Genomic DNA, 25553 nt, shown 5'->3' with positions numbered 1-25553 from the left:
AAGATATGTGATTCCACCAACTCAACAACCATGCTAGCAAAGTAATACTCTTGCGCATCTCATGGATGTGGAAACTGAGGTCTGGGGAGGTGATAACGGCCACTCGAGGCTCTTCCCTGAGTCATGGAGGGTGAGGACCAGATGTCCTTCCTTGGTTTTGTATTGCTCCTGGGAGAAGTGGGCAAGCACATTATAACACTCCTGGTGGGAGACATCTTGCCCCTCCCTCTAGCAGTCACCCAGGCTTCCTAGGTCTCCTGCTGGCCCCAGAGGTTTCCAGGCTTTCCTCCCTCCCTGGGGGGTCTTGGCAGGCTCCCAGGAGCCTGTGGAGGGTTGAGTGGTTTTTTTTTTTTTTTCTCTTTTCCGGCCAACAGGGAGCAGGTGTGGAGTGAGCAGCTCCTGGAGGGGGCAGTGGGAACATGACTGACGCTGAACTTCTAGGGGATCCAGCAAGGCTGACCCATAAAAGGAATGCCATTGAGAATAAGGGGTCCCCTGAAAGGGGGAATGGAGGGAGTCTGGGGAGTTGGGAGCCCAAGTGAGGGTGTGGGAAGAGAAAAGGAGCCTAGAACAGGGGTGTGGGAATCACAGACCAACCGGCCAACTTGGCAGCCTCGAATGGGGCAATTCCTGCTTCTAAGGACCACCTGTCAGGCCCTGGAAAACTCTCTCCACGCCCAGCACTAGCTCTGAACCTATAGAATGCTTTGTCAGATCCCTGCCCTCCACCAGAGATGGTTCCGGAATGAGCCAGAGAGAATGGGGCAGGGGATGCCCAGCAATTCTTCATCAGGGACTCTGCCTCTCTGGAAGGATCGGCCCAAGAGCTTGATGGTGACTTCTTCTACCCTCAGGATAAAATCCAGAGCCCCTTTCACGGCTTTATGTCCAGCCCCTGCTTGAAATTCATCTTTTTTTTTTTTTTAAAGGGTTTTTATTTTGTATTGGGATATAGCCAATTAACAACACTGTGATGGTTTCAGCAAAGGGACTTAGCCATATGTACACATGTGTTCATTCTCCCTTAGTCCAACCGTATCTCATGCCACCTCCCTTCATCCACTGCACTCCAAACGCAATGGGTTTGAACGTACTCTGCTCCTTCCTGCCACAGGGCCTTTGCACTAGCTGTTCCCTCTGTTGGGAAGCTGTCTCCCTCAAACATTCTTTAGATTTCTAGTCAAACCTGACTTCCTCAGATGAGCCTTCTGTGACCACTACTCGACCAAGGTTATTCCATGTTCCATAATCTGCAACTGATTATCTGTGTGGTTAATGTGTTGCTTGCTGACTACACAGGGATCTCCTGCATAGGTCCTCCACAAATAGACCTCTACTAAGGACCCCGGCTGTCTTTCTTTTTGGTTGTGCCATGCAACTTTCAGGAATTGAATCCAGGACATAGCAGTGAAAGCTTGGACTCCTAACCATTGGATTTCCCTGACCCTGGCGGTCTTGCTCCTTACAGTATTCTATCGCTCAGCATGGGGGTCTGACACACAGATTGGTAAGTTGATGATGGCATGAATGAACAAATGGTACCACCAGTGACTGCTGCCAATTCCCAGAGTTTGGGGACACAGATATACGGAAAAGTCACAACAAACCATCTGTCAAGAATTCACCTGCTTCCACACGTGGGGACCACCCAGTAGGCACCAAGCGATGGTCTAGAGTGGAGCTAGCCACTAGAACTCTCTTCGATGGTGGTAGTGTTCTGGACTTATGCTGTCTAGTATAGTCACCACGAGACACCTGTGGCCACTGAGCAAGTGGATGTGGCTAGTGGGAGCGAGGAACTAAATTTTAAATTTGATTTAATTTTAATTAACATAAATTTCAATAGCCACAAGGGCTTAGTGGCTACCATATTGGACAGTATAGCTCTAGAGAGATGGAATGTGTTCTATTATCCCCAAGGCTGTTACATGCAGTTCTATCATCTAGGGAGTCATTGTAACTCCTTCAAACCTCCATCAGCAGATTCCTGGGGGTGATCATGTCAAGGATTCTTGGCAGCTTCTAAGAGGCAGGACCTTGCCATTCCTCACTGCCCACAAAGCTTTTCATACAGACCACCAGGCAACAATGACTCAGGCAGGTCTCCACAGTGATGGCGAACAGAAATGCTGTTTTTAATCACATCCTCGTTTTTATCATCATCATCACCTATCACACGACACCAAGACTGCCATCAGCCTCATTCTCTCCACCATGACCACCCCATCACGCTGCTCCCAAGACCACCACCCACACAACCATCATCACCACCACCAATTCCACAATCAGTATGACCACTGACATTGCCACCAACACTATTTCCTCCATCATTACCGCCCTTCTACCATCAACACCACCAATCCCCCTCAACTGCCCCCATCATTGCAACCACCACTACATCACTCCAACAACAGCGGCTCTCAGAGCCGAAATGAGATTCTGGTTAAGAGCTTCAGCTCTGGAAGCCCCTTGTCTGGGCTTAGATCTCAGCTCTGAGTTTAAATCGCTCAGCTTCTGTGAGACTCAGTTTCTTCATCTGTAAAATGGGACAGCTACCAGGACTACCACGAACATGATAGGAAGACTGGCTGTAGTGGTTGAAAAAATATCAACTGAGGAAGTGCAGGGAAAGCCCTTTCATTCTGATGATCGAACACTAATGATCTTCTAGGCTCTGGGCTCAGTGAGCAGTTTTATCTAATCCTCACACAGCTGTTAGGGACACTGACCCATCCATTTTGCAGAGGGGGAACCTGAGGCTCACAGAAGCGATATAGCTCATCTGCAGCCCTACATAAGAGGCTGGATTGGAACCCAGTTCTTCAACTGGACTAGGCTAGACTGACCTAGTTTAGGGGGAGGGGGTTGGAGCAGCAGGTGGGCCTTCCACAATTCTGCTTCCCTCCTCAGGGATGCTGGGGTATTTCCGCATCCCGCCATGATGGTGATAGTGGTGGCGGTGGGGAGGGGAGGGGCGCGAGCCCACTCACCTGTGTCCTGGCGGAACTGGTGCATGGACTGAAGGTCGATGATGTAGGGCACCAGCTGGGCGTCCACTTGTCCCAGGACCACAGAGCCCCGGGCATCCTCCTTGAGCACGTTCTCAATGTGGTGGCACACAGTGGCCGTGTAGGGCCGCCAGCGGCTGTGTTCATTCAGCCACTCCCACACCACCACCCGGGCCACGTTCTGAGGTGGGAAGCCCAGCCCGTTCACCGGCATCATCACTCCCTGGCCTGGCCGTGACATGGCCGCTGCCGCCCGAGGGGCCAGGACCCCCTTCTTCCCCACGCAGCTCCTCCTGGGCCTGGGAGCTGGAGGGGGTGGAGGGGAGCTTCCTCTCGCCCCAGGGAGGGCAGCAAGGACTGTCCGGCCTCCTTTGTGTCCTCCCGGCCCCTCTCAGGCCCGCAGGCCTCAGTTAAAGGAGTGTTGGGGGCTGGGGGGGAATGTTCCAGGCTCCAAGATCCCTTCCCCTCAGAGCTGTCTCAGGTTAGGTGTGTTCTGGCAAGTGTCTTTCTTAGGAAGGGGAAAGGTGCTCTCAATCCCCGGGTTCCCTCCAGGCTCAGACGAGGGGGTGAGGCAGCTGCCTCTACTCTAGGTCCGGGCTCTTTCCTGCTGGTCCCCCGTTCCTTCTGGCCGCGGCAGGGCCTGTCACCCCCGGAGGAGGCCCGGCCCCAGCCGGCCTTCTCTGCAGCGCCCCGGCCGGCCCTCTGCGCTCGCAGACCCTGCGCCTGGCTCCAGGGGGGCTGCTGGCCTTGTCTCAGGTCCGCCACCCCCGCCCCCCGACGGCTCCCGCTGAAGGGGGCGTCCCTGTCCCGGTTGTCCCCCCACCCCAGGTCCACGCCGTCCTGGAAGGCCCGGGTGGCTCGAAGAACGCACGGGGGAGGGGTGCGGCGGCTACTCCCAGCCCCCTGATCCGGGCTGCGGCTCCCGAGCTGGGCTGGGGGACGAGGGGGGCGGGGGCCCGTGGGCACGCCCCACCCCACTCGCGCTCGCCACCTGCCAGGAGACAAGAAGGGGAGGGAGAGGGCCCTTTAAGACCAGAGCGCGGCACCCCCTCCCCCCTTCCCCGGGAGAGCGATGGGCTGAGAACAATGGGGAACCGATGGGGGGGAGCGGGCAGCGAGGGGGGCTAAAGGGGGTCGCCCGGTCGCGCTCCCTTGGGGCAGGCCTCAAGGGAGGGCTGGGGCTGGGGGCGCGATTTTCCAAGACCCCTCGCCTGCGGCGCCCCCTCCTCAGCAACCTGAGCGCTCCCCTCCCTCGGGGCCCGCTCCCGGCCGAGGGATGCGGGATGCGCCGGGAGGTGCCAGGATGCGCGGCGCTGCAGGCGCGGCCCAGGGCCCCTCAGGGGTCGCGTCACCACGCAGGCGAAGCCAGGAGCTGGATCGCCTATGCCTCCCGCCTTGCGGGTAACAACCCTCCGTCCCCAGGCCAGACCTCCCCAAAGCGCGCGCGGGCCTCCCGAAGGAGCCGGGGGTGGGGTCCCTGGGCACCCCGCGCTCTCACCGCCTCTCCCCGGTTCTGCCTCCTTCTCCGGCTCAGGCTTCAGCACCGCCGCCTCCTGGGCTCCCCCCGGAGTGGGAGGGAGCCGCGGTCCCGCCTCCGCGCCCTTTCCCTCCCAGGCCGCGCGGCGGGGCTCTGGGCTCTACGCGCGCGGACAGACTACCCAGCCGACCGACGGACGCGTGAGCCGGCGGCCGGACACCGGGATCCCGCGGGTGGGAGGCGGCCGTCGCCGCGCTCAGGGGAGGGAAGGAGGAGGGGGCGGAGAAGGAGGAAGGGGAGGAGACAGATCGCGGCCCTAAGCACCGCCGGCGCTGACACGCGAGTCCCCGGGCGCCCCATATCCTGGGCTAGGCCCACCTGGGACCCCACGGGGCCTCCTGACCCCAGCAGGATTCAGGCCATGGAATGGGGTGTCCATTTGTTCACCTGCTTGAATCTGAATAATTTTTACGTTCCAGTTGCCCAGTCCAGGGCCTGGTACACAATAGATGCTCAATAAATGCTCGAACGAATGGATTAGGATCCAGGGGTTGTTTAAAGAAAGATCTTAAAGCGTTCTAGGGTAGGCTTCTTTTCTCCTTCCACTCTTCTGGGAGAGGGGAGTGAGGAGGGGCTGGCAGAGGGAATCATGAAATCTGAAGTGTACATATGGGCCCACTGAGGCACAGAGAGGGTAAGAAATAAGCCCAGGATCACACAGCAGCTTAGAGCAATGCTCAGACACCACTCAGAGCTGATTCTCCTCCCAGTACCCAATTAGCCAGCCCAGAGCCAGCTTCCCCCAAGACAACTAACCTGCTCCAGGTAAGTGGGGTTGGCAAGAACATCTTGCCTTCAGAAGAGTGGGGGGACCTAGGCCAGGAGGCAGAGACCTCAAAGGAAGGTAAGCGTGGGCCCTCTGTCGTCTCATTCAAGGATGCCTGCCAACAACAGGTGCTCAGTAAATGCTAGGCAAGGGCAGGCTGGATGGACAGGGAGGCAGGTGGTGGCAGCAGCTCAAGTGTTAATGGGAGGGCCAGCTCGCCCTTGTCCAGCAAGCTGGATGCAACTGAGAACACATCATCTGGGTGGTGGGGGGAGGGGGCCAGGGATGGACCACTTGGGGCCTGCGGGTGTTTAGATTAGGAAAGATGAAGGATGCGTCCGGGAACTCTAGCCTGGGTGGCAGACGGGGGTCAGCGGCCTGTTTGGGAGCCTGCCCAGAGCAGCCCACGCTCCTCTTCCTCTCCAGGGCAGATGGTGATAAACTAGGCAAGGTCAAGGGCAGACGGCTCAGGGGAGCTTTCCCAGAACGGAACTCTGGCTCCCCAGCCAGCCAGAGTGACCTACCCCCCACCCCCGCCAGTTCCCCAGGGCCCTGCTGTCTCCTGCTGTCCAGTGCTTGAGGGGCTTTTCCAGATTGGATCCTGATTCTGTTTGCTTGTGCCTCCACAGACTAAAGACAGAGGCTGTGTTTGAGGGCAGGGCCAGCTCTGAGATGCTACCGTGCCAACGGGATGGCTGAACTCTGGAGTTTTAGCCTAGGTCCACTGATGGCTCTCCTGTCCTCCCATTACTGACTTACATGTCTGTGCAATTCTTTTTTTTAGAAGGGCTCTGGCTTTCTACAGATTCTTCTCAAGGGAGGCTGTGACCCAAAAGATTTGGAGCTGATGCTGAACAACCTTATGTTACAGGAGGGGGTCTGGGGACCAGTGGAGAAGAAGCTGGTTCAAAGTCACCTGGAAATTTAGCAGCAAGTTGGAAAGAAGAACTCAAGACTCCAGACTGTACAATGCTATTTAATGTCTGACTAAAGGTCACCTCTTCCGAGAAGCCTTCCTTGAACTCATCCCATCTTCTGCGTTACATCGCATGTACCTTGACTGCTGCAAAGTCACTTCAGTCGTGTCTGACTCTGTGCGACCCCATAGACGGCAGCCCACCAGGCTCCCCTGTCCCTGGGATTCTCCAGGCAAGAACACTGGAGTGGGTTGCCATTTCCTTCTCCAATGCATGAAAGTGAAAAGTGAAAGTGAAGTCGCTCAGTCGTGTCCAACTCTTAGCAACCCCGTGGACTGCAGCATACCGGCTCCTCCGTCCATGGGATTTTCCAGGCAAGAGTACTGGAGTGGGGTGCCATTGCCTTCTCCGGTATACCTCAACAGGACACCCTTTATCACAACAAGCCACTTTAGTGGAATCTGTCCCTGCTGGAGTGAGACATCCTTGAGATAAGGGACTGTGTCTTATTCACCTCGTGTGGTATGGCTGGTGTTTCTTACATAAGCATAGTTGTTTATTGAGTGTCTATTATGTGCCAAGGCGCTTATGTAATGCTCACTCCCCTTCACAATTGTCCTACAAGGTAGGTAATATTGTCTTCATTTTACAGATGGAAAAAAAAAAATCTCCTGGAGCTCAAAGCAGCTTGTCCAAGTTCCCCCAGGGAGTGAGTGGCAGAGCTGGGGTTTGAATCCAAAATGCTTTTGCACCTCCTACACCACCAGCGCTGCCGTGGTGTTTGTTCAGCATCCAGCGGAGGGCAGCATGGCCCTCACGGCGGGCCCTCTCAACTGGGCTGTGGAGCAGCTGGAAGTACAGAGCCCAGCTCCCCCACCATCCTGGGAGAAAGAAATTGCAAAGAGGGGAAAAGAATTTGACCTTCATGGAGCTCACAATCCACTGGAGAGATGGCTCAGACACCAGTGGAGGAGCCAATAGAACAAATGCAGTCCATCACGAAAACTCTTTTTAAAATGTATTGTGTGTAGGAATGACAACCCTCATAGAAAATCCCAGGATTTTCTCTTCTGTGTGTGTCTGTCTCGCTTTCTTGCAGCCATGATACTAGCTGAGGTCATCGGTGCAATGAGATGAAAGAAGATGATCTGTCACTTTTCTAGATCTTTGAGTGATACGTCAAGTTCAGGGCTAATCACATTTACTTAACCTGTGTGTGAGTTTCACAATGATGTTCTTGCTCTGTGATCATCAATGATTTCCAGTTCGCCGATGTAGCCATGCTTCATCATCACAATAGAAATCATGTAAACCTTTCAAGGAAAGTCTTCCACTACAACAAACAACAATTAAAAGCCAGATGATGACTTAGGAGCATGGCCTAAATGAACTTGGAGTTTGTCTTTCTTCTCAGCATTATCAGTGTTCTTAAGGACATTCATGTGCACTATTATAGCAGCATGGAAAGATGGCAGAAAGAAATGACTTATTTTTTGTTCTCATATCCATATCCATCTATCTATCCATTCATCTACTCATTTATGTGTTCAGCTGGATAAGTACCCTCCCTTTCTCTACCTACCCTCCCTCCATCCATCTATCCACTCATTTATGTGTCCAAAATATACTGAGCCCAGTCCTTAAGCCAGGCACTAGGCTGTGCAGGGAGACCCAGGAGGTAACCCAAACAACATGGTTCTGGCTCTTCTATTTCTCAGAGTCTAGTGGCAGTGTGAGCCGTGAATCAAAGAATCACTTTAAGTATGATTACAAAACTTTGCAAGAGCTATGAAAAAGTTCAGGATATCATGAGGGCCTCTAACAGGGATCGAACAAGGCCTAGGGAATCAGGGAGGGCTTCTCAGCGGAGGTGACATTTCAGCTACTCCCCAAAGGATCCACAGTGGTAATGTGGATAAGCCAGTGGGAGGAGCAGGAATGTGCAAAGGCCCAGAGGTGGGAAAGAGTTTGGTGTGTTAAAGCAGCAGAGAGAGGAAGCTGGAGTGACCACTGAGAATGGATCAGGGGGGAGCCATGGGCAAGGTCCCCATGCAGGGCCTACCATGGGTTTGGGGTTTCTATCCTGAGAGCCATGGAAGTTACTGAAGGGAGTTTTTTTTTTTTTAATTTTTATTTATTTACTTCTTTTTGGACCTTCCTTGCTGTGTTGGGTCTTCATTGCTGCGCACGGGCTTTCTCTAGTTGCGGCAAGTGGGGGTTATTGTTCGTTGTGGTGTTCGGGCTTCTCGTGATGGTGGCTTCTCTCATGGGAGCTCTAGGGTGCTTGGGCTTCGGTAGTTGCCCGCTCCAGAGGGGGTTTCAGTGGTTGTGGTGCACAGGCTTAGTTGCCCGGTGGCATACAGGATATTCCTGGATCAGGGATTGAACTCATCGCTCTAGTGGTGTAGAACCTGCCTGCCAACGCAGGAGATGTAAGAGACACGGGTTCAATCCCTGGGTCGAGAAGACCCCGTGAAGGAGGGCGTGGCAACCCACTCCAGTATTCTTGCCTGGAGAATCCCATGGACAGATAAGCCTGGCAGGCTACAGTCCATAGGGTCACAAAGAGTTGGACACAACTGAAGTGACTTAGCACCCCTATATTGATTGCCAAGTGGATTCTTAACTACAGGACCACCAGGGTAGTCCCTGAAGGGAATTTAATGCAACTCAAGTTGTGTATGAAAGAGCCTGAAAGTAACCAGACTTTATTGAGCTACTACTGGGTGCCCAGTGCTGGGCTAAATCCCCTGGAGCAGGAAGTGAAGGTGTGGGAATTGTTCTGTGGGACGTAGAACAAGATGGGTGACCCTGAAGACCATAGCAAGGTCATGTACCACTGGGGCATGAGTCCTGGGAGGCAGGTGTCAGCCCTGCCCTCCACCCCGAGGAGCCGAGTTCTGAATTCTTCTGTCCGGCTCCCTGCATCCTGGTCCGTGGACCAGCTGTGACCTTTCCCTCAGCAGTAAGGGGAAAAGTTTAAGTGGGAAACAAGAAACAGAGCAAGAAAGACTCTTTGGATGTCTTGGGGAATGAAAGAGGGCCCCGGGAACTCAGAGCATTCTACTGGAAACAGGAGACTACCTCGGGCCTGCAGGATGAGAGGAGGGTGGCAAGTGGTAAAAGGCCGTCACTACCTGCTGAGACCTGGAGGTGGAATTAGAAAAACGCCAGAACCGTAACATCACAGCTGGCCCTGATGGGCGAGGAGCATCCACAGGCACCGCGGTCTGGGTGGGGCCTGCTCTGATGGCCATGTGTCCAGATCATGAGGTTGCAGATTCCTGAGTCTCACCCAGAAATTCAGGTCCAGTGGGACTTGCCTGGGACCTGAGCATCTCTGGGTGAGATGAATGGCTTCCCTTTGAGCTCTGGGTCTCACTCTGTCCACAAGGGAGAATCTCCAGGGATGGGGGTGGGGTGCTTAAAAACAATGTCCCAAGCGCCACCCTCAGGAACTCTGACTTAATTGGTCTGGGGGTCCTGGCATCAGTAGTTCTTGGCCAGTGGTCCTTTCCTGGATTGGAGTGAAAGAGGGAGGGTGAAATCAGCCTATCCCCATGTAATTGGGCTGATAATACAACATAGGAGCTCTCAGCTCTCGTTTGGGGCCATTGACTTGTTCATCCAACCAGATGTTTATTGAGCATCTACTATGTGCTATACACTGATCCAGGCACTGGGAATGTAATAGTGAACCAAAGAGTTAAAAAATATCTGCCCTCCTGGTGCTGACCTTCTAGTGGGGTGGAGGGCAGAGACAGATGGTAAACAAAGACATAAGTGAAACTCATGGTATGGCAGAAAGTGCAAACACTGTAGAGAAAAAGCAAGCCTTCTCAACACGTCTGGTGGGCATGTGAATCAGTGCAGCCAATTCACAGCTTTCTCTCCCAAAGCCGAGCACGTCCGTATCCTATGACCCACCAATTCTACACCAAAGTATAAACCGTGGAGAAATGCTTGCCTGTCTACACCAGGAATTACATGGAAGGATATTCACAGGGGTGCTGTCCACAGCGGCCAAAACTGGGACACACCCACGTACCCATCTATGGGAGAGCAGATGAATAAATTCCCACTGCGAAGTACTACTTGGCAGTCAAAACATAGGAACTACAGTCATAATACATCACAATGTGGATGAATATCTGAGATCGAATATCCCACGAGAAATGTCCTTTTACATAAACGCGAAATCCTTTCTATCAAGTTGAAAGCAACTAAAAATAAATACACACATATTCAATAATAAACCATAAGAAGGAAACAAGGGAAGAATAACTAAAGGATTCAGGATGAAGATAGTGAGGGGATTATGGTCGGGGGGAACCATCTGGTTAGATGTAGGTTATTGTCAAGACTGTAGCTTTTGTTTGGATTTGGGGTTTTACATCATTAAATTTAGTAATTAAACACTGGGACTTCCCTGGTGGCCCAGCAGTTAAAAGACTCTGTGTTCCCAATTCAGGGGACCTGGGGTTCAATCCGGGGTCAGGGAACTAGATCCCACATGCCAAGTAAGACCTGGTGCAGCCAAATAAATAATTAAAATAAAAAAATAAATGCTGATGAGAGTGGGCTATAAATGTAGGATTATAATTACCCCTCTCTTTATTTTTTTGTGAACTTAAAGCAAAAAAGCAAGAAAGCAGGGGAGAGGCTGAAGCATGCTGGTGGTGGGAGATGGGCTGCAATTTTCAAACAGTTGGACAAGGGAGGTGCCATTGGGGTGACATCTGAGCCAAGACTGGAAGCAGGGAGGTAGTGAACCATAGGAGAGAGCTACAGGAGGATGTCCTAGGCAGAGGGCAAAGAGGGTGCAAAGGCCCTGAGGTGGGAGTGTGCCTGGCATGCTCTAGGAATGGCAGCAGAGTCCATAGCCTGGTGGGAGGGCATGGGGGCACATGTCCTGTGTGGAGGAGAGGAATAAAGCAGGCTTTGGGGAAAGGATGGTCCTGGGTCCCCAAAGAGCCCAGATCCTGGGTCTGCCCTTCTCAGCACTTTGCTGTTTGATTTTCATTTTTTCTTGGATTCCACGAGACATTTCCATTTCCTTGAGGTAGTTTCACTGGGTTTCTATTCATTACAACCCAGTGAATCCTGCCTGGTTAACTCACTGACCCTGTCTGGTCCAGAGGATCATGGTGCGGGTTTCTTCAGGAAAGGATCCTTAAGTAGTAAGTGCAAAGTCGAGAGTGGGTGCTGTGCAGTAGAAAACCAGCCAGCGATGGGAGATCAGGCCAGCATCAGATACGGGGCATGGAATGGTCATTAGCCCATCGGTTGAGTGCTTTTCTAAGCCTCAGGAATTTTTGTTGAACTTCTTCCATCCTCCTGGGTATTAACATAGATTTTACAAATGAGGAGACTCAGACCCCCAGGAGGTTATGACATACATAGTGAGCAGGTGAGTGGGCAAACCCCAGGGTTGCTTGACCGCGAAGTCTCTGCACCTGGGATAGGAGGTCTCTGACCCATTTGCACTGCCGTGTCCCCTTATCTGTGGGTAACCTGGTGGCAGGTGAGTCCTTGCACCTTTCGGTCTTCTCCAGCCCCTGGGCAATCTGAAGACCGGCGGGCAGCCAGGCAAGGTGGATGCACCCTATTCAGGACCGACGGTGTCTCCAGCAAAGAGGGAAGAGACCCAGAGAAACCGCGGAGCTGAGTCGGCTGTGGGCCGGCATGTGATGGGGAGTGCCGTGCAGCCCTGGGGCTTCTGCAGGGCTGGTGCATCTGGCGAAGGCAGGGAGGATAGAGGTGCTCTAACTTTCTCCAGGATCCTAGGGCATTACCCCGCACAGTCCGCTAGAAACCGTCAGTTAGCTCCACTGAGTAGAAAGGGCGGAGAGGGCTGTGAAATGAAATGGGAGCATAGCGACCCCTGGTGGCCATTGCCGATTTATTGCTCTAAAGCTGGAAGGATTTCTAGGTAATTCATTTTAATTTATTTTTATTGTGGTAAAAAAGCATAACAGAAAATTTATCATTTTAACCACTTGTAAACGTACAGTTTAGTCGTGTTCAGTTCAGTTCAGTCGCTCAGTCGTGTCCGACTCTTCGCGACCCCATGAATCACAGCACGCCAGGCCTCCCTGTCCATCACCAACTCCCAGAGTTTACTCAAACTCATGTCCATCGAGTTGGTGATGCCATCCAGCCATCTCATCCTCTGTCATACCCTTCTCCTCCTGCCCTCAATCCCTCCCAGCATCAGGGTCTTTTCCAATGAGTCAACTCTTCGCATGAGGTGGCCAAAGTATTGGAGTTTCAGCTTTAGCATCAGTCCTTCCAATGAACGTCCAGGACTGATCTCCTTTAGAATGGACTGGTTGGATCTCCTGACAGAATGTGGTCCACTGGAGAAGGGAATGGCAAACCACTTCAGTATTCTTGCCTTGAGAACCCCATGAACAGTATGAAAAGGCAAAATGATAGGATACTGAAAGAGAAACTCCCCAGGTTGGTAAGTGCCCAATACACTACTGGAGATCAGTGGAGAAATAACTCCAGAAAGAATGAAGGGATGGAGCCAAAGCAAAAACAATACCCAGTTGTGAATGTGACTGGTGATAGAAGCAAGGTCCGATGCTGAAAAGAGCAATATTGCATAGGAACCTAGAATGTTAGGTTCATGAATCAAGGCAAATTGGAAGTTGTCAAACAGGAGATGGCAAGAGTGAACGTCGACATTCTAGGAATCAGCTAACTAAAATGGACTGGAATGGGTGAATTTAACTCAGATGACCATTATATCTACTACTGTGGGCAGGAATCCCTTAGAAGAAATGGAGTAGCCATCATGGTCAACAGAAGTGTCCAAAATGCAGTACTTAGTTGTGTTAAGCATATTCAAGTGATTGTTCAACAGATCACAAGAATGTTTTTATCTTGTTAAACTGAAACTTTATAGCCATTAAACAATTCCCCATCCCTCCCTACTCCCAGCCCCAGCTATCACCACTTTACTTTCTGTCTCTATGAATCTGACTACTTTAAATACATCATATAGATGATATTATATAGAATAAGTCTTTCTGTGACTGGCTTATTTCACTTGGCATGATTTCCTTAGGATTCTTGCTCCTTGTAGCATGTGTCAGAATCTCCTTCCTTTTTAAGGCTGAGCAATATTCCATTTTTTGCCTTTTCATACTGTTTATAGGGTTCCTGAGGCAAGGATACTGAAGTGGTTTGTCATTCCCTTCTCCAGTGAACCACACTCTGTCAGAAGCAAGGAGATCAAACCAATCAATCCTAAAGAAAATCAACTCTGAATATTCATTGGAAGGACTGATGCTGAAGCTGAAGCTCCAATACTTTGGCCACCTGATGCAAAGAACTGACTCATTGAAAAAGACTCTGATGCTGGCCAAGATTGAGAACAGGAGGAGAAGGGGGTGACAGAGGATGAGATGGTTTGAAGGCATCACTGACTGAACGGACATGAGTTTGAGCAAGCTCCGGGAGATAGTAAAGGAAAGGGAAGCATGGAGTGCTGCAGTCCATGGGGTCACAAAGAATCGCACACGACTGAGTTTGGGCTTCCCAGGTACATCAGTGGGTAAAGAATCTGCCTGCAATGTAGGAGGTGCAGATTTGATCCCTGAATCAGGACGAGCCCCTGGAGGAGGTTACCATAACCCACTAGATGTTCCTTATAGCTCTGAGGGAGAGATTTGGAAAAATATATTACTGCTTCCCAGGTGGCACTTGTGACAAAGAACTCACATGCCAATGCAGGAAACATAAGAAAAGCAGGTTCGATCCCTGGGTTGGGAAGATTTCCTGGAAAAGGAAATGGCAACCCACTCCAGTATTCTTGCCTGGAAAATCCCATGGACAGAGGAGCCTGGAGGGCTACCATACATAGGATCGCAAAGAGTTGGATACAACAAGGCAACTGAGCATGTGTGCACACAAGCTTTATAATAATGCTATGAGATATAGTCTTACTATCCCCATTTAACAGATGAAGAAACTGAGGCAGAGAAAAGTTGCATGCTCAAGGTCATATGCCACTAAATTGTAAAGCCAGGATTGGAAGCCAGTGTCCTGTTCTGCCTTCCCACGGGCACTCACAGCTTCAAGCAAATCTCATTTGTGAAAATACAAATCCTCCCAAAGTGAACGTGAGGGAGGGAGGGCTTCCCTGGTGGTCCAGGGGTTGCGATTCTGCCTTTCAATGCTGGGGACGTGGGTTTGATCCCTGGTCATGGGACTAAGACCCCACATGCCATGGGGCAGGTAAGCCCACGCGCAACTACTGAACCCATCCCATCACCACAACCAGAGAAGCCCACGTGCTGCAGCAAAGAGCCCATGCAGCCAAAATAAAATGGGTTAACTTTTTTTAAAAAATGAGGGATTCAATGGAAAAGAAATACATTTTTTTAAAAGTGAGGGAGGGCATGTTTTCTGTAATAGAAAGCATCGCTACCACAGCTCCCCTGGCATGTGTGTGATGTGCACGTTTCAAAGGATTCTCACAGCCCAGCGGTATTAATACTCGTGCTACCTATGTTAAAAAGGGAGTGGCTGTAGGTATGAGAGGGCCTGTGACTGACCAGAGGTCATCTCTGCATTCCTGGGAGCTGGTACTCCAACCCTGCACTCCCAAGGAACGCTCAGGCATTCGTATCAAACAAACCAAGTTTGTACCTTGGGTCCCCCCACTCTTTTTTTTTTATTTGAATTTTTATTTTAAATTCATTTTGGGCTTACAGAGAAGTTGCAAAGGATGCAATGAATTTTTTTGTGTACCCTTCACTCAGAGTCTTTGAATGCTACCATTCTGCCACGTCTGCTTCCCCTCTCCAGTTAACTGAACAACCCTGACCCGACTGTCAGGCACTCTGTGTCAGATCCAGTCCCTGAAATCTATTTCTCACCTGCACTGTATAGTCATAAGGGATTTGATTTAGGTCATCCCTGAATGGTCTAGTAGTTTTCTCTACTTTCTTCAATTTAAGTCTGAATTTGGCAATAAGGAGTTCATGATCTGAGCCACAGTCAGCTCCCGGGCTTGTTGTTCCTGACTGTATAGAGCTTCTCCATCTTTGGCTGCAAAGACTATAGTCAATCTGATTTCAGTGTCGACCATCTGGTGAAGTCCATGTGTAGAGTCTTCTCTTGTGTTGTTGGAAGAGGATGTTTGCTATGACCAGTACATTCTCTTGGCAGAACTCTATTAGCCTTTGCCCTGCTTCATTCTGTACTCCAAGGCCGGTTCGTGACTTTGTACAGGAGACAGGAATCAAGACCATCCCCAAGAAAAAGAAAGGCGAAAAAGCAAAATGGCTGTCTGAGGAGGCCTTACAAATAGCTGTGAAAACAAGGGAAGAGAAAAGCAAAGGGGGAAAGGAAAGATATACCCATTTGAATGCAGAGTTCCAGAGAATAGCAAGGAGAGATAAGAAAGCCTTCCTCAGTGATCAATGCAAAGAAATAGAGGAAAACAATAGAATGGGAAAGACTAGAGATCTCTTCAAGAAAATTAGAGATACCAAGGGAACACTTTATGCAAAGATGGGCTTAATAAAGGACAGAAATGGTATGGACCTAACAGAAGCAGAAGCTATTAAGAAGAGGTGGCAAGAATACACAGAAGAACTGTACAAAATAGATCTTCATGACCCAGATAATCACGATGGTGTGATCACTCACCTAGAGCCAGACATCCTGGAATGTGAAGTCAAGTGAGCCTTAGAAAGCATCACTACGAACAAAGCTAGTGGAGGTGATGGAATTCCAGTTAAGCTATTTCAAATCCTAAAAGATGATGCTGTGAAAATGCTGCACTCAATATGCCAGCACATTTGGAAAACTCAGTAGTGGCCACAGGACTGGAAAAGGTCAGTTTTCATTCCAATCCCAAAGAAAGGCAATGCCAAAGAATGCTCAAACTACTGCACAATTGCACTCATCTCACACACTAGCAAAGTAATGCTCAAAATTCTCCAAGCCAGGCTTCAGCAATATGTGAACCGTGAACTTCCAGATGTTCGACCTGGTTTTAGAAAAGGCAGAGGAACCAGAGATCAAATTGCCAACCTCCACTGGATCATCAAAAAAAGCAAGAGAGTTCCATAAAAACATCTATTTCTGCTGTATTGACTATGCCAACACCTTTGACTGTTTGAATCACAATAAACTGTGGAAAATTCTGAAAGAGATGGGAATACCAGACCACCTGACCTGCCTCTTGAGAAACTTATATGCAGTTTAGGAAGCAACAGTTCGAACTGGACATGAAACAACAGACTGGTTCCAAATAGGAAAAGGAGTACTTCAAGGCTGTATATTGTCACCCTGCTTATTTAACTTATATGCAGAGTACATCATGAGAAACGCTGGGCTGGAAGAAGCACAAGCTGGAATCAAGATTGCCGGGAGAAATATCAATAACCTCAGATATGCAGATGACACCACCCTTATGGCAGAAAGTGAAGAAGAACTAAAGAGCCTCTTGATGAAAGTGAAAGAGGAGAGTGAAAAAGTTGGCTTAAAGCTCAACATTCAGAAAACTAAGATCATGGCACCTGGGCACATCACTTCATGGGAAATAGATGGGGAAACAGTGGAAACAGTGTCACACTTTATTTTGGGGGGCTCCAAAATCACTGCAGATGCTGACTGCAGCCATGAAATTAAAAGACGCTTACTCCTTTGAAGGAAAGTTATGACCAACCTAGACAGCATATTCAAAAGCAGAGACATTACTTTGCCAACAAAGGTCCATCTAGTCAAGTCCAGTGGTCATGTATGGATATTGAGAGTTGGACTATAAAGAAAGCTGAGCGCTGAAGAACGGATGCTTTTGAACTGTGGTGTTGGAGAAGACTCTTGAGAGTCCCTTGGACTGCAAGGAGATCCAACCAGTCTATCCTAAAGGAGATCAGTCCTGGGTATTCATTGGAAGGACTGATGTTGAAGCTGAAACTCCAATACTTTGGCCACCTGATGTGAAGAGCTGACTCATTGGGAAAGACCCTGGTGCTGGGAAAGATTGAGGGCAGGAGGAGAAGGGGACGACAGAGGATGAGATGGTTGGATGCCATCACCGACACAATGGACATGGGTTTGGGTGGACTCCGGGAGTTGGTGATGGACAGGGAGGCCTGGTGTGCTGTGGTTCATGGGGTCACAAAGAGTCTGACACGACTGAGCGACTGAACTGAACTGAACTGAACTGAACCCTACTATGGAAAGTAATCTACTTCACTCAAAGTCTACTGATTTAAATGCTAATCACATCTAAAAATACTTTCACAGCAACATCTTGACTGGTGTATAACCAAACATCTGGGCATTATAACCTAGCCAAGCTGCTGCTGCTAAGTCACTTCAGTCATGTCCGACTCTGTGTGACCCCATAGATGGCAGCCCATCAGGCTCCACCATCCCTGGGATTCTCCAGGCAAGAACACTGGAGTGGGTTGCCATTTCCTTTTCCAACCTAGCCAAGAGAACACAAAAAATTACTATTACCATCCCAGTTACCAAGGTACTTTCATCTTTCTGCTTTTCCAACCTAGATGTGTTGGTATTTCAGCCTTAGTAATCACAAAGAGTTGGACACGACTGAGTGACTAAGCACAGCACACAGCACAGTATCGCTTCAAGGCTACAAGACAGCTGCTGAAGCTCCAGGAGTCAGTCACAATCTCAGACAACAGTGTCCAGAGCAGTGTCTAGAGCAAAGAAGATTTAAAAAGGATTTTCCTTGGCCATCTCTCTCTTAATAGACAGTCTGGGAATAGACTGGAAGCCAGTCTTCCCAGAGTCCCTTAGTAGACTTTTCTGGCTAATGTTTAATTAGCCAGAACGAGATCACATTAGTCCAGGTGGTGCTAATGGTAAAGAACCTGCCTGCCAATGCAAGTAGAAGTAAGAGACTCCGATTCGATTCCTGGGTTGGGAAGGTCCCCTGGAGGAGGGCATGGCTACCCACTCCAGTATTCTTGTCTGGAGAATCCCATGGACTGAGGAGCCTGGAGGGCTGCAGTCCACAGGGTCGCACAGAATCGTACATGACTGAAGCAGCTTAGCCCGTATGCATGAGGTCACATGCCCACACCTCGAGATCAATCATTCTCAAGGGGAAGCAGGATGCCAGGGTTGGCTTAGACCAATCAGGACTCATCCCCTGGGATGGTGCATTGGGTGGTTTTGGGAAGCAAAGAAAAATGGAGGAATGACTACTAGCAGGCAACCAACAGCACTGGCGGGCACTCCAGTCAGTCCAGTTCAGTCGCTCAGTCGTGTCCAACTCCTTGTGACCCATGGACTGCAGCACGCCAGGCTTCCCTGTCCATCACCAACTCCCAGAGCCTGCTCAAATTCATGTCCATCGAGTCAGTGTATACTTGATGCTCCCTAAATGCTAAGGAGTGAACCAGTGGTAGAGGCAAGAGACCCCTGTGGGTGCATGCTCAGTCACTCATGTCATGTCAAGTCCAACTCTTTGCGACCTCATGGACTGTAGCCTGTCAGGCTCCTCTGTCCATGGACTTTTCCAGGCAAGAGTACTGGAGTGGGCTGCTATTTCCTCCTCCAGGGGATCTTCCTGACCCAAGGATCGAGCCCGAGTCTCCACATCTGCATTGCAGGTGGGTTCTTTGAATGTGTAGGAAGAAGCAGGCTTGGGTCTCCGTTGCAGGCTTAGTGTTCTTGGCTTGCCCAGTACCCTGGACACTTAATAGGCTTTCTGGGAGACCCTGCTAGTCAGGTAGACAGAGCAGCCTAGTTGCAGAGGAGAAAGTAGCCACCACCAGCCATTGTCCTCTCTAATGCGACAATCTGGTTCTGTCCCATGGCCTCCCAGCCTGGGCTGTGGGCAGCCCTCTGACACTCTGACTATCATCTGCTGTTCTTGAAGCTGAGTCTGCAGGGGGAGACCGTGGAGATCTCCCCAGCAAGGATGGAGGTGGAAGGAAGAAGGAGGAGGAGGGGCTCTCCAAAAAGCTAAAAACCAGAAAGAGAGGTCAAGGGTATGCTGAAATGGGTTTGAAAATTCAGTCCTCATTTATAGGACACTTGCCAAGACTTTTCACGTTTATTGTCTTGTTTAAGTACCCCACGGGTAAGGGAGACAGATTTCATTCTTCCCATTACGAGGATGAGGCTCTGGATGCCCAGAAACTCAAAAGGCTTTGCCCAAGGCCACTTCTGTGCATTCCCCATTGCTGCCGTAACGAACTTACTGGCTTTAAACAACACACATTTTTACAACGCTGGAGGTCAGAAATCGAAAAGTCAAGGTGTCAGCAGGTCCACGTTCTTTCTGGAGGCTTCGAGAGAGAGAGTCTGTTACTTTGCTTTTCCAGCTTCTAAAGGCCAGCTGCACTCCTTGGCTTGTGGCCCCCTCCTCCATCCTCAAAGCCAGCAGCGTAGCATCCTCCAATCACACATCTTTCCTCACTCTAACTCCTGCCTCCCTCCTCTAAAAATGCTTGCGATTACGTTGGTCCCGCCATCTATATAATCCAGGACAATCTCCCATGTCAAGATCCTGAATCACATCTGCAGTGAATCCCCTGGTGGTCCGTGGCTATGACTCTGAGCTCCCAGTGCAGGGGGCTTGGGTTCAGTCTCTGGTCAGGGAACTAGACCCCTCATGCTGCAACTAAAAAAAAAAAAAGATCCCACATGCTGCGATGAAGTTTGAACATCCTGAGTGCTGCAACTAAGACCTGGAGAAACCACATACATACATACATAAAAATCACATCTGCAGGGTTTTCCTGGTGGCTCAGTGGTAAAGAATCTGCCTGCCAATGTGGGAGACAGGGGTTTGAGCCCTGATCCAGGAAGACTCCCCCAGCCTTGGAGCAACTAAGCCCATGAGTACAAGTATTGAGACCACATGCTGCAGCTACTGAAGCCCACCCACCCTAGAACTTGTGCTCAGCAACAAGAGAAGCCGTTGCAGTGAGAAGCCTCGAACCGCAGCTGGAGAGCAGCTCCCACTCGCTGCAACTAGAGAAAAGCCGGCAAAGCAACAGAGACCCAGCACAACCAAAAATAAAGGAAATAAATGAGTAATATTATGTTTAAAAAATCACATATGCAAAGTTCTTTTTGCCGTGTGTTGTAACGTATTTGTCAGTCATGGGGATCAGGATGTGGACATCTTTGGGAGGATGTTATTCAGCCTTTTGTAGTTACCAGCCTGGGAGTGACTGAGACCTTCTGAGCCCCTGTGTTGCTTCTTTGTCCTTCTCCTCAGCAGTTCACCGTGGCTGTAGTCACTGACGGATCCTGTTTGTGGCTTGCACATCAGTGGCAGCATTTTGCATTTGCCATTTTTTAGATAAGGAACGAACACGTGGGACCCAGGGTCTGGCTGTCTGAGTTTAAATCCTAGCTTCAGCTTTTCCAAGTGGTGCAATGTTCCGGCAAGTTACTTTTCTTTTTTGTGGCTCTGTTTTCTCATCTGTAAAATGGGAATGATGATATAGATACCTGTCCCCTGGATACACAGTATGAGGATTAAATGATCTAATGAAACTTGAGTTCTTAGAACAATGTCTGGTTTATAATAACTTTAGAACATATTAGCTTGCTTTTTTGTCTTAAAATTTTTTTTTATTTTATTTGATTGTGCTTAGTCTTTTGTTGCAGCACAAAGGATCTTTAATTGTGGCATGCAGGATCTATATTCTTATCACTCAAGGAAAATCTTTTTGTTTTTGATGACCTGTGGCCATTTGAACCCTTTCTCCATGCAAGCTGAGATCCGCAGTGATTTACTAGCTCCCAAAGCTGGGTTTACAGGAATCCACATAGTTAAGGAGTCAAATGCTTAGAATTTGGAGGCAGAGAAGCCCAGGGTAGAATCCTACTAGCCCACTTACTTGCTGCAGGCCCTTGGGATATGACTTCACTGGGCCTCAATTCCCTTATTTGTAAAGTGGGGATTGTTGTTGTTCGGTCGCTCAGTCTTGTCTGACTCTTTGTGACCCCATGGACTGTAGCATGCCAGCTTCCCTGTCCTTCACCATCTCCCAGTTCTTGCTCAAACTCATGTCCAATGAGTCGATGATGCCATCCAACCAACTCAATCTCTGTTATCCCTTTCTCCTCCTGACTTCAATCTTTCCCAGTATCAGGGTCTTTTCCAATGAGTCAGCTCTTTGCATCAGGTGGCCAAAGTATTGGAGCATCAGCTTCAGCATCAGTCCTTCCAATGAATATTCAGGACTTATTTCCTTTAGGATTGACTGCTTTGATCTTCTTGCAGTCCAAAGGACTGTCAAGAGTCTTTTCCAACACCACAGTTCAAAAGCATCAATTCTTTGGCACTCAGCCTTCTTTATAATCCAACTCTCACATCCATACATGAGTACTGGAAAAACCATAGCTTTGACTAGATGGACCTTTGTTGGCAAAGTAATGTCTCTAATTTTTAATATGCTGTCTAGGTTTGACATAGCTTTTCTTCCAAAAAGCAAGTGTCTTTTAATTTCATGGCTGCAGTCACCATCTGCAGCGATTTTGGAGCCCAAGAAAATAAAGTATGTCACTGTTTCCATTTTTTCCTCATCTATTTGCCATAAAGTGCTGGGACTGCATGCCGTGATCTTAGTTTTCTGAATGTTGAGTTTTAAGTCAACTTTTCCACTCTCATTTTTCACTTTCATCAAGAGGCTCTTTAGTTCCTCTTTGCTTTCTGCCATACGGGTGGTGTCATCCACATATCTGAGACTGATGATATTTCTCCCGGCAATCTTGATTCCAGCTTGTGTATCCTCCAGCCCAGCATTTTGCATGATGTACTCTGCATATAAGTTAAATAAGCGGGGTGACAATATACAGCCTTGATGTACTCCTTTCCCTATTTGGAACCAGTCCATTGTTCCATGTCCAGTTCTAACTGTTGCTTCTTGACCTGCATACAGGTTTCTCAGGAGGCAGGTAAGGTGGTCTGGTATTCTCATCTCTTGAAGAATTTTCCACAGTTGGTGATCCACACAGTCAAAGGCTTTGGCATAGTCAATAAAGCAGAAGTTTTTCTGTAATTCTCTTGCTCTTTCTATGATCGAATGGATGTTGGCAATTTGATCTCTGGTTGCTCTGCCTTTTCTAAATTCAGCTTGAACATCTGGAAGTTCTCTGTTCATGTACTGTTGAAGCCTAGCTTGGAGAATTTTGAGCATTACTTTGCTAGCGTGTGAGATGAGTGCAATTGTGCAATAGTTTGAACATTCTTTGCCATTGCCTTTCTTTGGGATTGGAATGAAAACTGACCTTTTCCAGTCCCGTGGCCACTGACTGCTGAGTTTTCCAGATTTGCTGGCATATTGAGTGCAGCAATTTCACAGCATCATCTTTTAGGATTTGAAATAGCTTAACTGGAATTCCATCACCTCCACTAGCTTTGTTCGTAGTGATGCTTTCTAAGGCCCACTTGACTTCGCACTCCAGGATGTCTGGCTCTAGGTGAGTGAACACACCATCGAGGTTATCTGGGTCATTAAGATCTTTTGTGTGTAGTTCGTTGTGTATTCTTGCCACCTCTTCTCGATATCTTCTGCTAGTACTCAAACCAGAGGGCAATTGTTAAAAATTATTTTATCTCTTCCTTCATTTTTGGCTGTGCCGGGTCCTCATTGGTGCACACAGGTTTTCTCCAGTTGTGGCGAGTCAGGCTCCCTTGTTGCAGGCTTCTCATTGCAGTGGTTCTCCTGTTGTGAAGCACAGGCTCTAGGGCACAGGCTCAGTAGTTGCAGAACGAAGGCTTAGCTGCCCCATTGCGTGTGGGATCTTAGTTCCCAGATCGGGGATCAAACCTGTGTCCCCTGCATTGACAGGGGGATTCTTAACCACTGGACCACCAGGGAAGTCTCCAGAGGGCAGTTTTGAGGATTGAAAGAGACAAGGTACTTCATCTCTCTCAACATCCTTTCCAACCCTCACAAACTACATCTCCCACAAATCCAGGCCTGTCTCCAGCAGGTGCTCCAGCCACCAATCTAGTTCCCTTTTCTCATCACTGTCTTTCTCTCTTATGGTAAATGAAGTAGGGATTTTCCATGTTGAAAGATTACTTTAACACCTTTTTTCATGAATCATCTGTTCATAGTTTTTTGTCCATTTTTCTCTCTGGTTTCCACATTTCCCCATTAAATTTAGAGAGTCACTCATTTGTTAGTGAGAATACTCCTTTATCCATTATGTGTGTTGTAAAATTTTCTCCTAGTTTGTCAGTGGTCTTCTGATTTCACTTATGGTATATTTCACATGTAAAAGCTAAAGAAAATTTTATGTAGTCAAATTTACTAATCTTTTTTTTTAATTAAAAAATTAAAACTTTTTGGCAGCACTGTGGCCTGTGGGATCCTAGTTTTTGGCATGTAGAATCCTATTTCCCCAACCAGGAATGGAACCTGTGTCCCCTGTATTGGAAGCATGGAGCCTTAACCACTGGACGGCCAGAGAAGGCTCTGTACTAATCTCTTGTTGCATCTGGATTTTGAATCGTAGTTAGAGATCTTTACTCCACACACAAGTTATGGAGGAATTCACCCATATACTTGTACACTTCCCTGGTGGTGGCTCAGCGGTAAAGAATCCACCTGCAATGCAGGAGATGTGGTTTGGATTGGATGAGGGCATGGAAACCCTCTCCAGTATTCTTGCCTGGAGAATCCCATGGACAGAGGAGCCTGGCGGGCTACAGTCCATAGGGTCTCAAAGACTCTGACTGACTGAAGCAACTGAGGATGCAGTCACCTACTGGTAATTACAATTTCATTTTTTACATTTAGATGCTCATCATTTAGGACTTTATTCTTGTGTATTGTGTGAGGAGTGGACATTGGGTCAAAAGTAAAAAAAGACAAAGGAAGTATTTTGGAGACAACTGGTAAAATTTGAATAAAGACCCTGTATTAGACTATCATTCAGTTCAGTTCCATTCAGTTCAGTCGCTCAGTGTCCGACTCTTTGTGACCCCATGTATCACAGCATGCCAGGCCTCTCTGTCCATCACCAACTCCCGGAGTTCACTCAAACTCATGTCCATAGAGTCAGTGATGCCATCCAGCCATCTCATCCTCTGTTGTTCCCTTGTCCTCCTACTGCCAATCCCTCCCAGCATCAGGGTCTTTTCCAATGAGTCAACTTTTTGCATGAGGTGGCCAAAGTATTGGACCAGCTTCAGCATCAGTCCTTCCAATGAACACTCAGGACTGATGTCCTTTAGAATGGACAGGTTGGATCTCCTTGCAGTCCAAGGGACTCTGAAGAGTCTTCTCCAACACCACAGTTCAAAAGCATCAATTCTTCAGTGCTCAGCTTTCTTTATAGTCCAACTCTCACATCCATACCTGACCACTGGAAAAACCGTAGCCTTGACTAGACAGACCTTGGTTGGCAAAGTAATATCTCTGCTTTTCAATATACTATCTAGGTTGGTCATAACTTTCCTTCCAAGGAGTAAGTGTCTTCTAATTTCATGGCTGCAATCAGCATCTGCAGTGATTTTGGAGCCCCCCAAAATAAACTCTGACACTGTTTCCACTGTTTCCCCATCTATTTCCCATGAAGTGATGGGACCTGATGCCATGTCTTAGTTTTCTGAATGTTGAGCTTTAAGCCAACTTTTTCATTCTCCTCTTTCACTTTCATCAAGAGGCTTTTTAGTTCCTCTTCACTTTCTGCCATAAGGGTGGTGTCATTTGCAATCTGAGGTGATTGATATTTCTCCCGGCAATCTTGACTCCAGCTTGTGCTTCTTCCAGCCCAGGATTTCTCATGATGTACTCTGCATGTAAGTTAAAGAAGCAGGGTGACAATATACAGCCTTGATGTACTCCTTTTCCTATTTGGAACCAGTCTGTTGTTCCATGTCCAGTTCGAACTGTTGCTTCCTGACCTGCTTATAGGTTTCTCAAGAGGCAGGTCAGGTGGTCTGGTATTCCCATCTCTTTCAGAATTTTCCACAGTTTATTGTGATCCAAACAGTCAAAGGCTTTGGCATAGTCAATAAAGCAGAGATAGATGTTTTTCTGGAACTCTCTTGCTTTTTCGATGATCCAGTGGAGGTTGGCAATTTGATCTCTGGTTCCTCTGCCTTTTCTAAAACCGGGTTGAACATCTGGAAGTTCACAGTTCATGTACTGCTGAAGCCTGGTTTGGAGAATATTGAGCATTACTTCACTAGCGTTAGCAAATGGTAAATTTCCTGAATGTTATAATGGTATTGTGGTTATGAAGGATGATATCTTTTCTCTTATATGATCATCTGTAGTTTTTAGGGTTGATCGGTCACGATGTCTTCAGTTAACCTGCAAATTGTTAAGCAAATATATGTATTTAAT

General features: G+C 48.6%; 1 protein-coding gene and 2 long non-coding RNA genes across 5 annotated transcripts in view; 1 reads left to right on the top strand and 2 right to left on the bottom strand.

Annotated features, from left to right (window-relative positions):
- DTX1 (deltex E3 ubiquitin ligase 1) overlaps positions 1 to 4729 on the bottom strand; it is a 38942-nt gene extending 34213 nt beyond the window's left edge. The window contains exons 1-2 of one of the 2 annotated variants that reach the window (XM_070769621.1): positions 4507 to 4729; positions 2991 to 3999 (exon numbers count right to left, since the gene is read on the bottom strand). In XM_070769621.1, coding sequence (XP_070625722.1) covers positions 2991 to 3249 — 259 coding nt within the window. In that variant the 5' untranslated portion in view covers positions 3250 to 3999; positions 4507 to 4729. The remainder of the gene's footprint in view (positions 1 to 2990; positions 4000 to 4506) is intronic. The other variant, XM_070769620.1, reaches the window with a different exon arrangement.
- Positions 4730 to 4744: 15 nt separating this feature from the next.
- LOC139176750 (uncharacterized) lies at positions 4745 to 7618 on the top strand. 2 transcript variants are annotated; one of them, XR_011561192.1, is made up of 2 exons: positions 4745 to 5310; positions 6183 to 7618. It is a non-coding gene; the product is annotated as an uncharacterized lncRNA (long non-coding RNA). The 2 variants fall into 2 exon arrangements; XR_011561191.1 differs by having other exon boundaries at positions 6096 to 7618.
- Positions 7619 to 19254: 11636 nt separating this feature from the next.
- The window catches only part of LOC139176749 (uncharacterized), a 7732-nt gene continuing 1433 nt past the window's right edge, over positions 19255 to 25553 (bottom strand). Inside the window, exon 2 of the long non-coding RNA XR_011561190.1 lies at positions 19255 to 25362. This is a non-coding gene — a long non-coding RNA (uncharacterized lncRNA). The remainder of the gene's footprint in view (positions 25363 to 25553) is intronic.

Source organism: Bos indicus, chromosome 17 (genome assembly GCF_029378745.1).
Source record: "Bos indicus isolate NIAB-ARS_2022 breed Sahiwal x Tharparkar chromosome 17, NIAB-ARS_B.indTharparkar_mat_pri_1.0, whole genome shotgun sequence".
Lineage (NCBI taxonomy): Eukaryota > Metazoa > Chordata > Mammalia > Artiodactyla > Bovidae > Bos > Bos indicus.
This window is presented reverse-complemented; position numbering and strand designations above follow the sequence as displayed.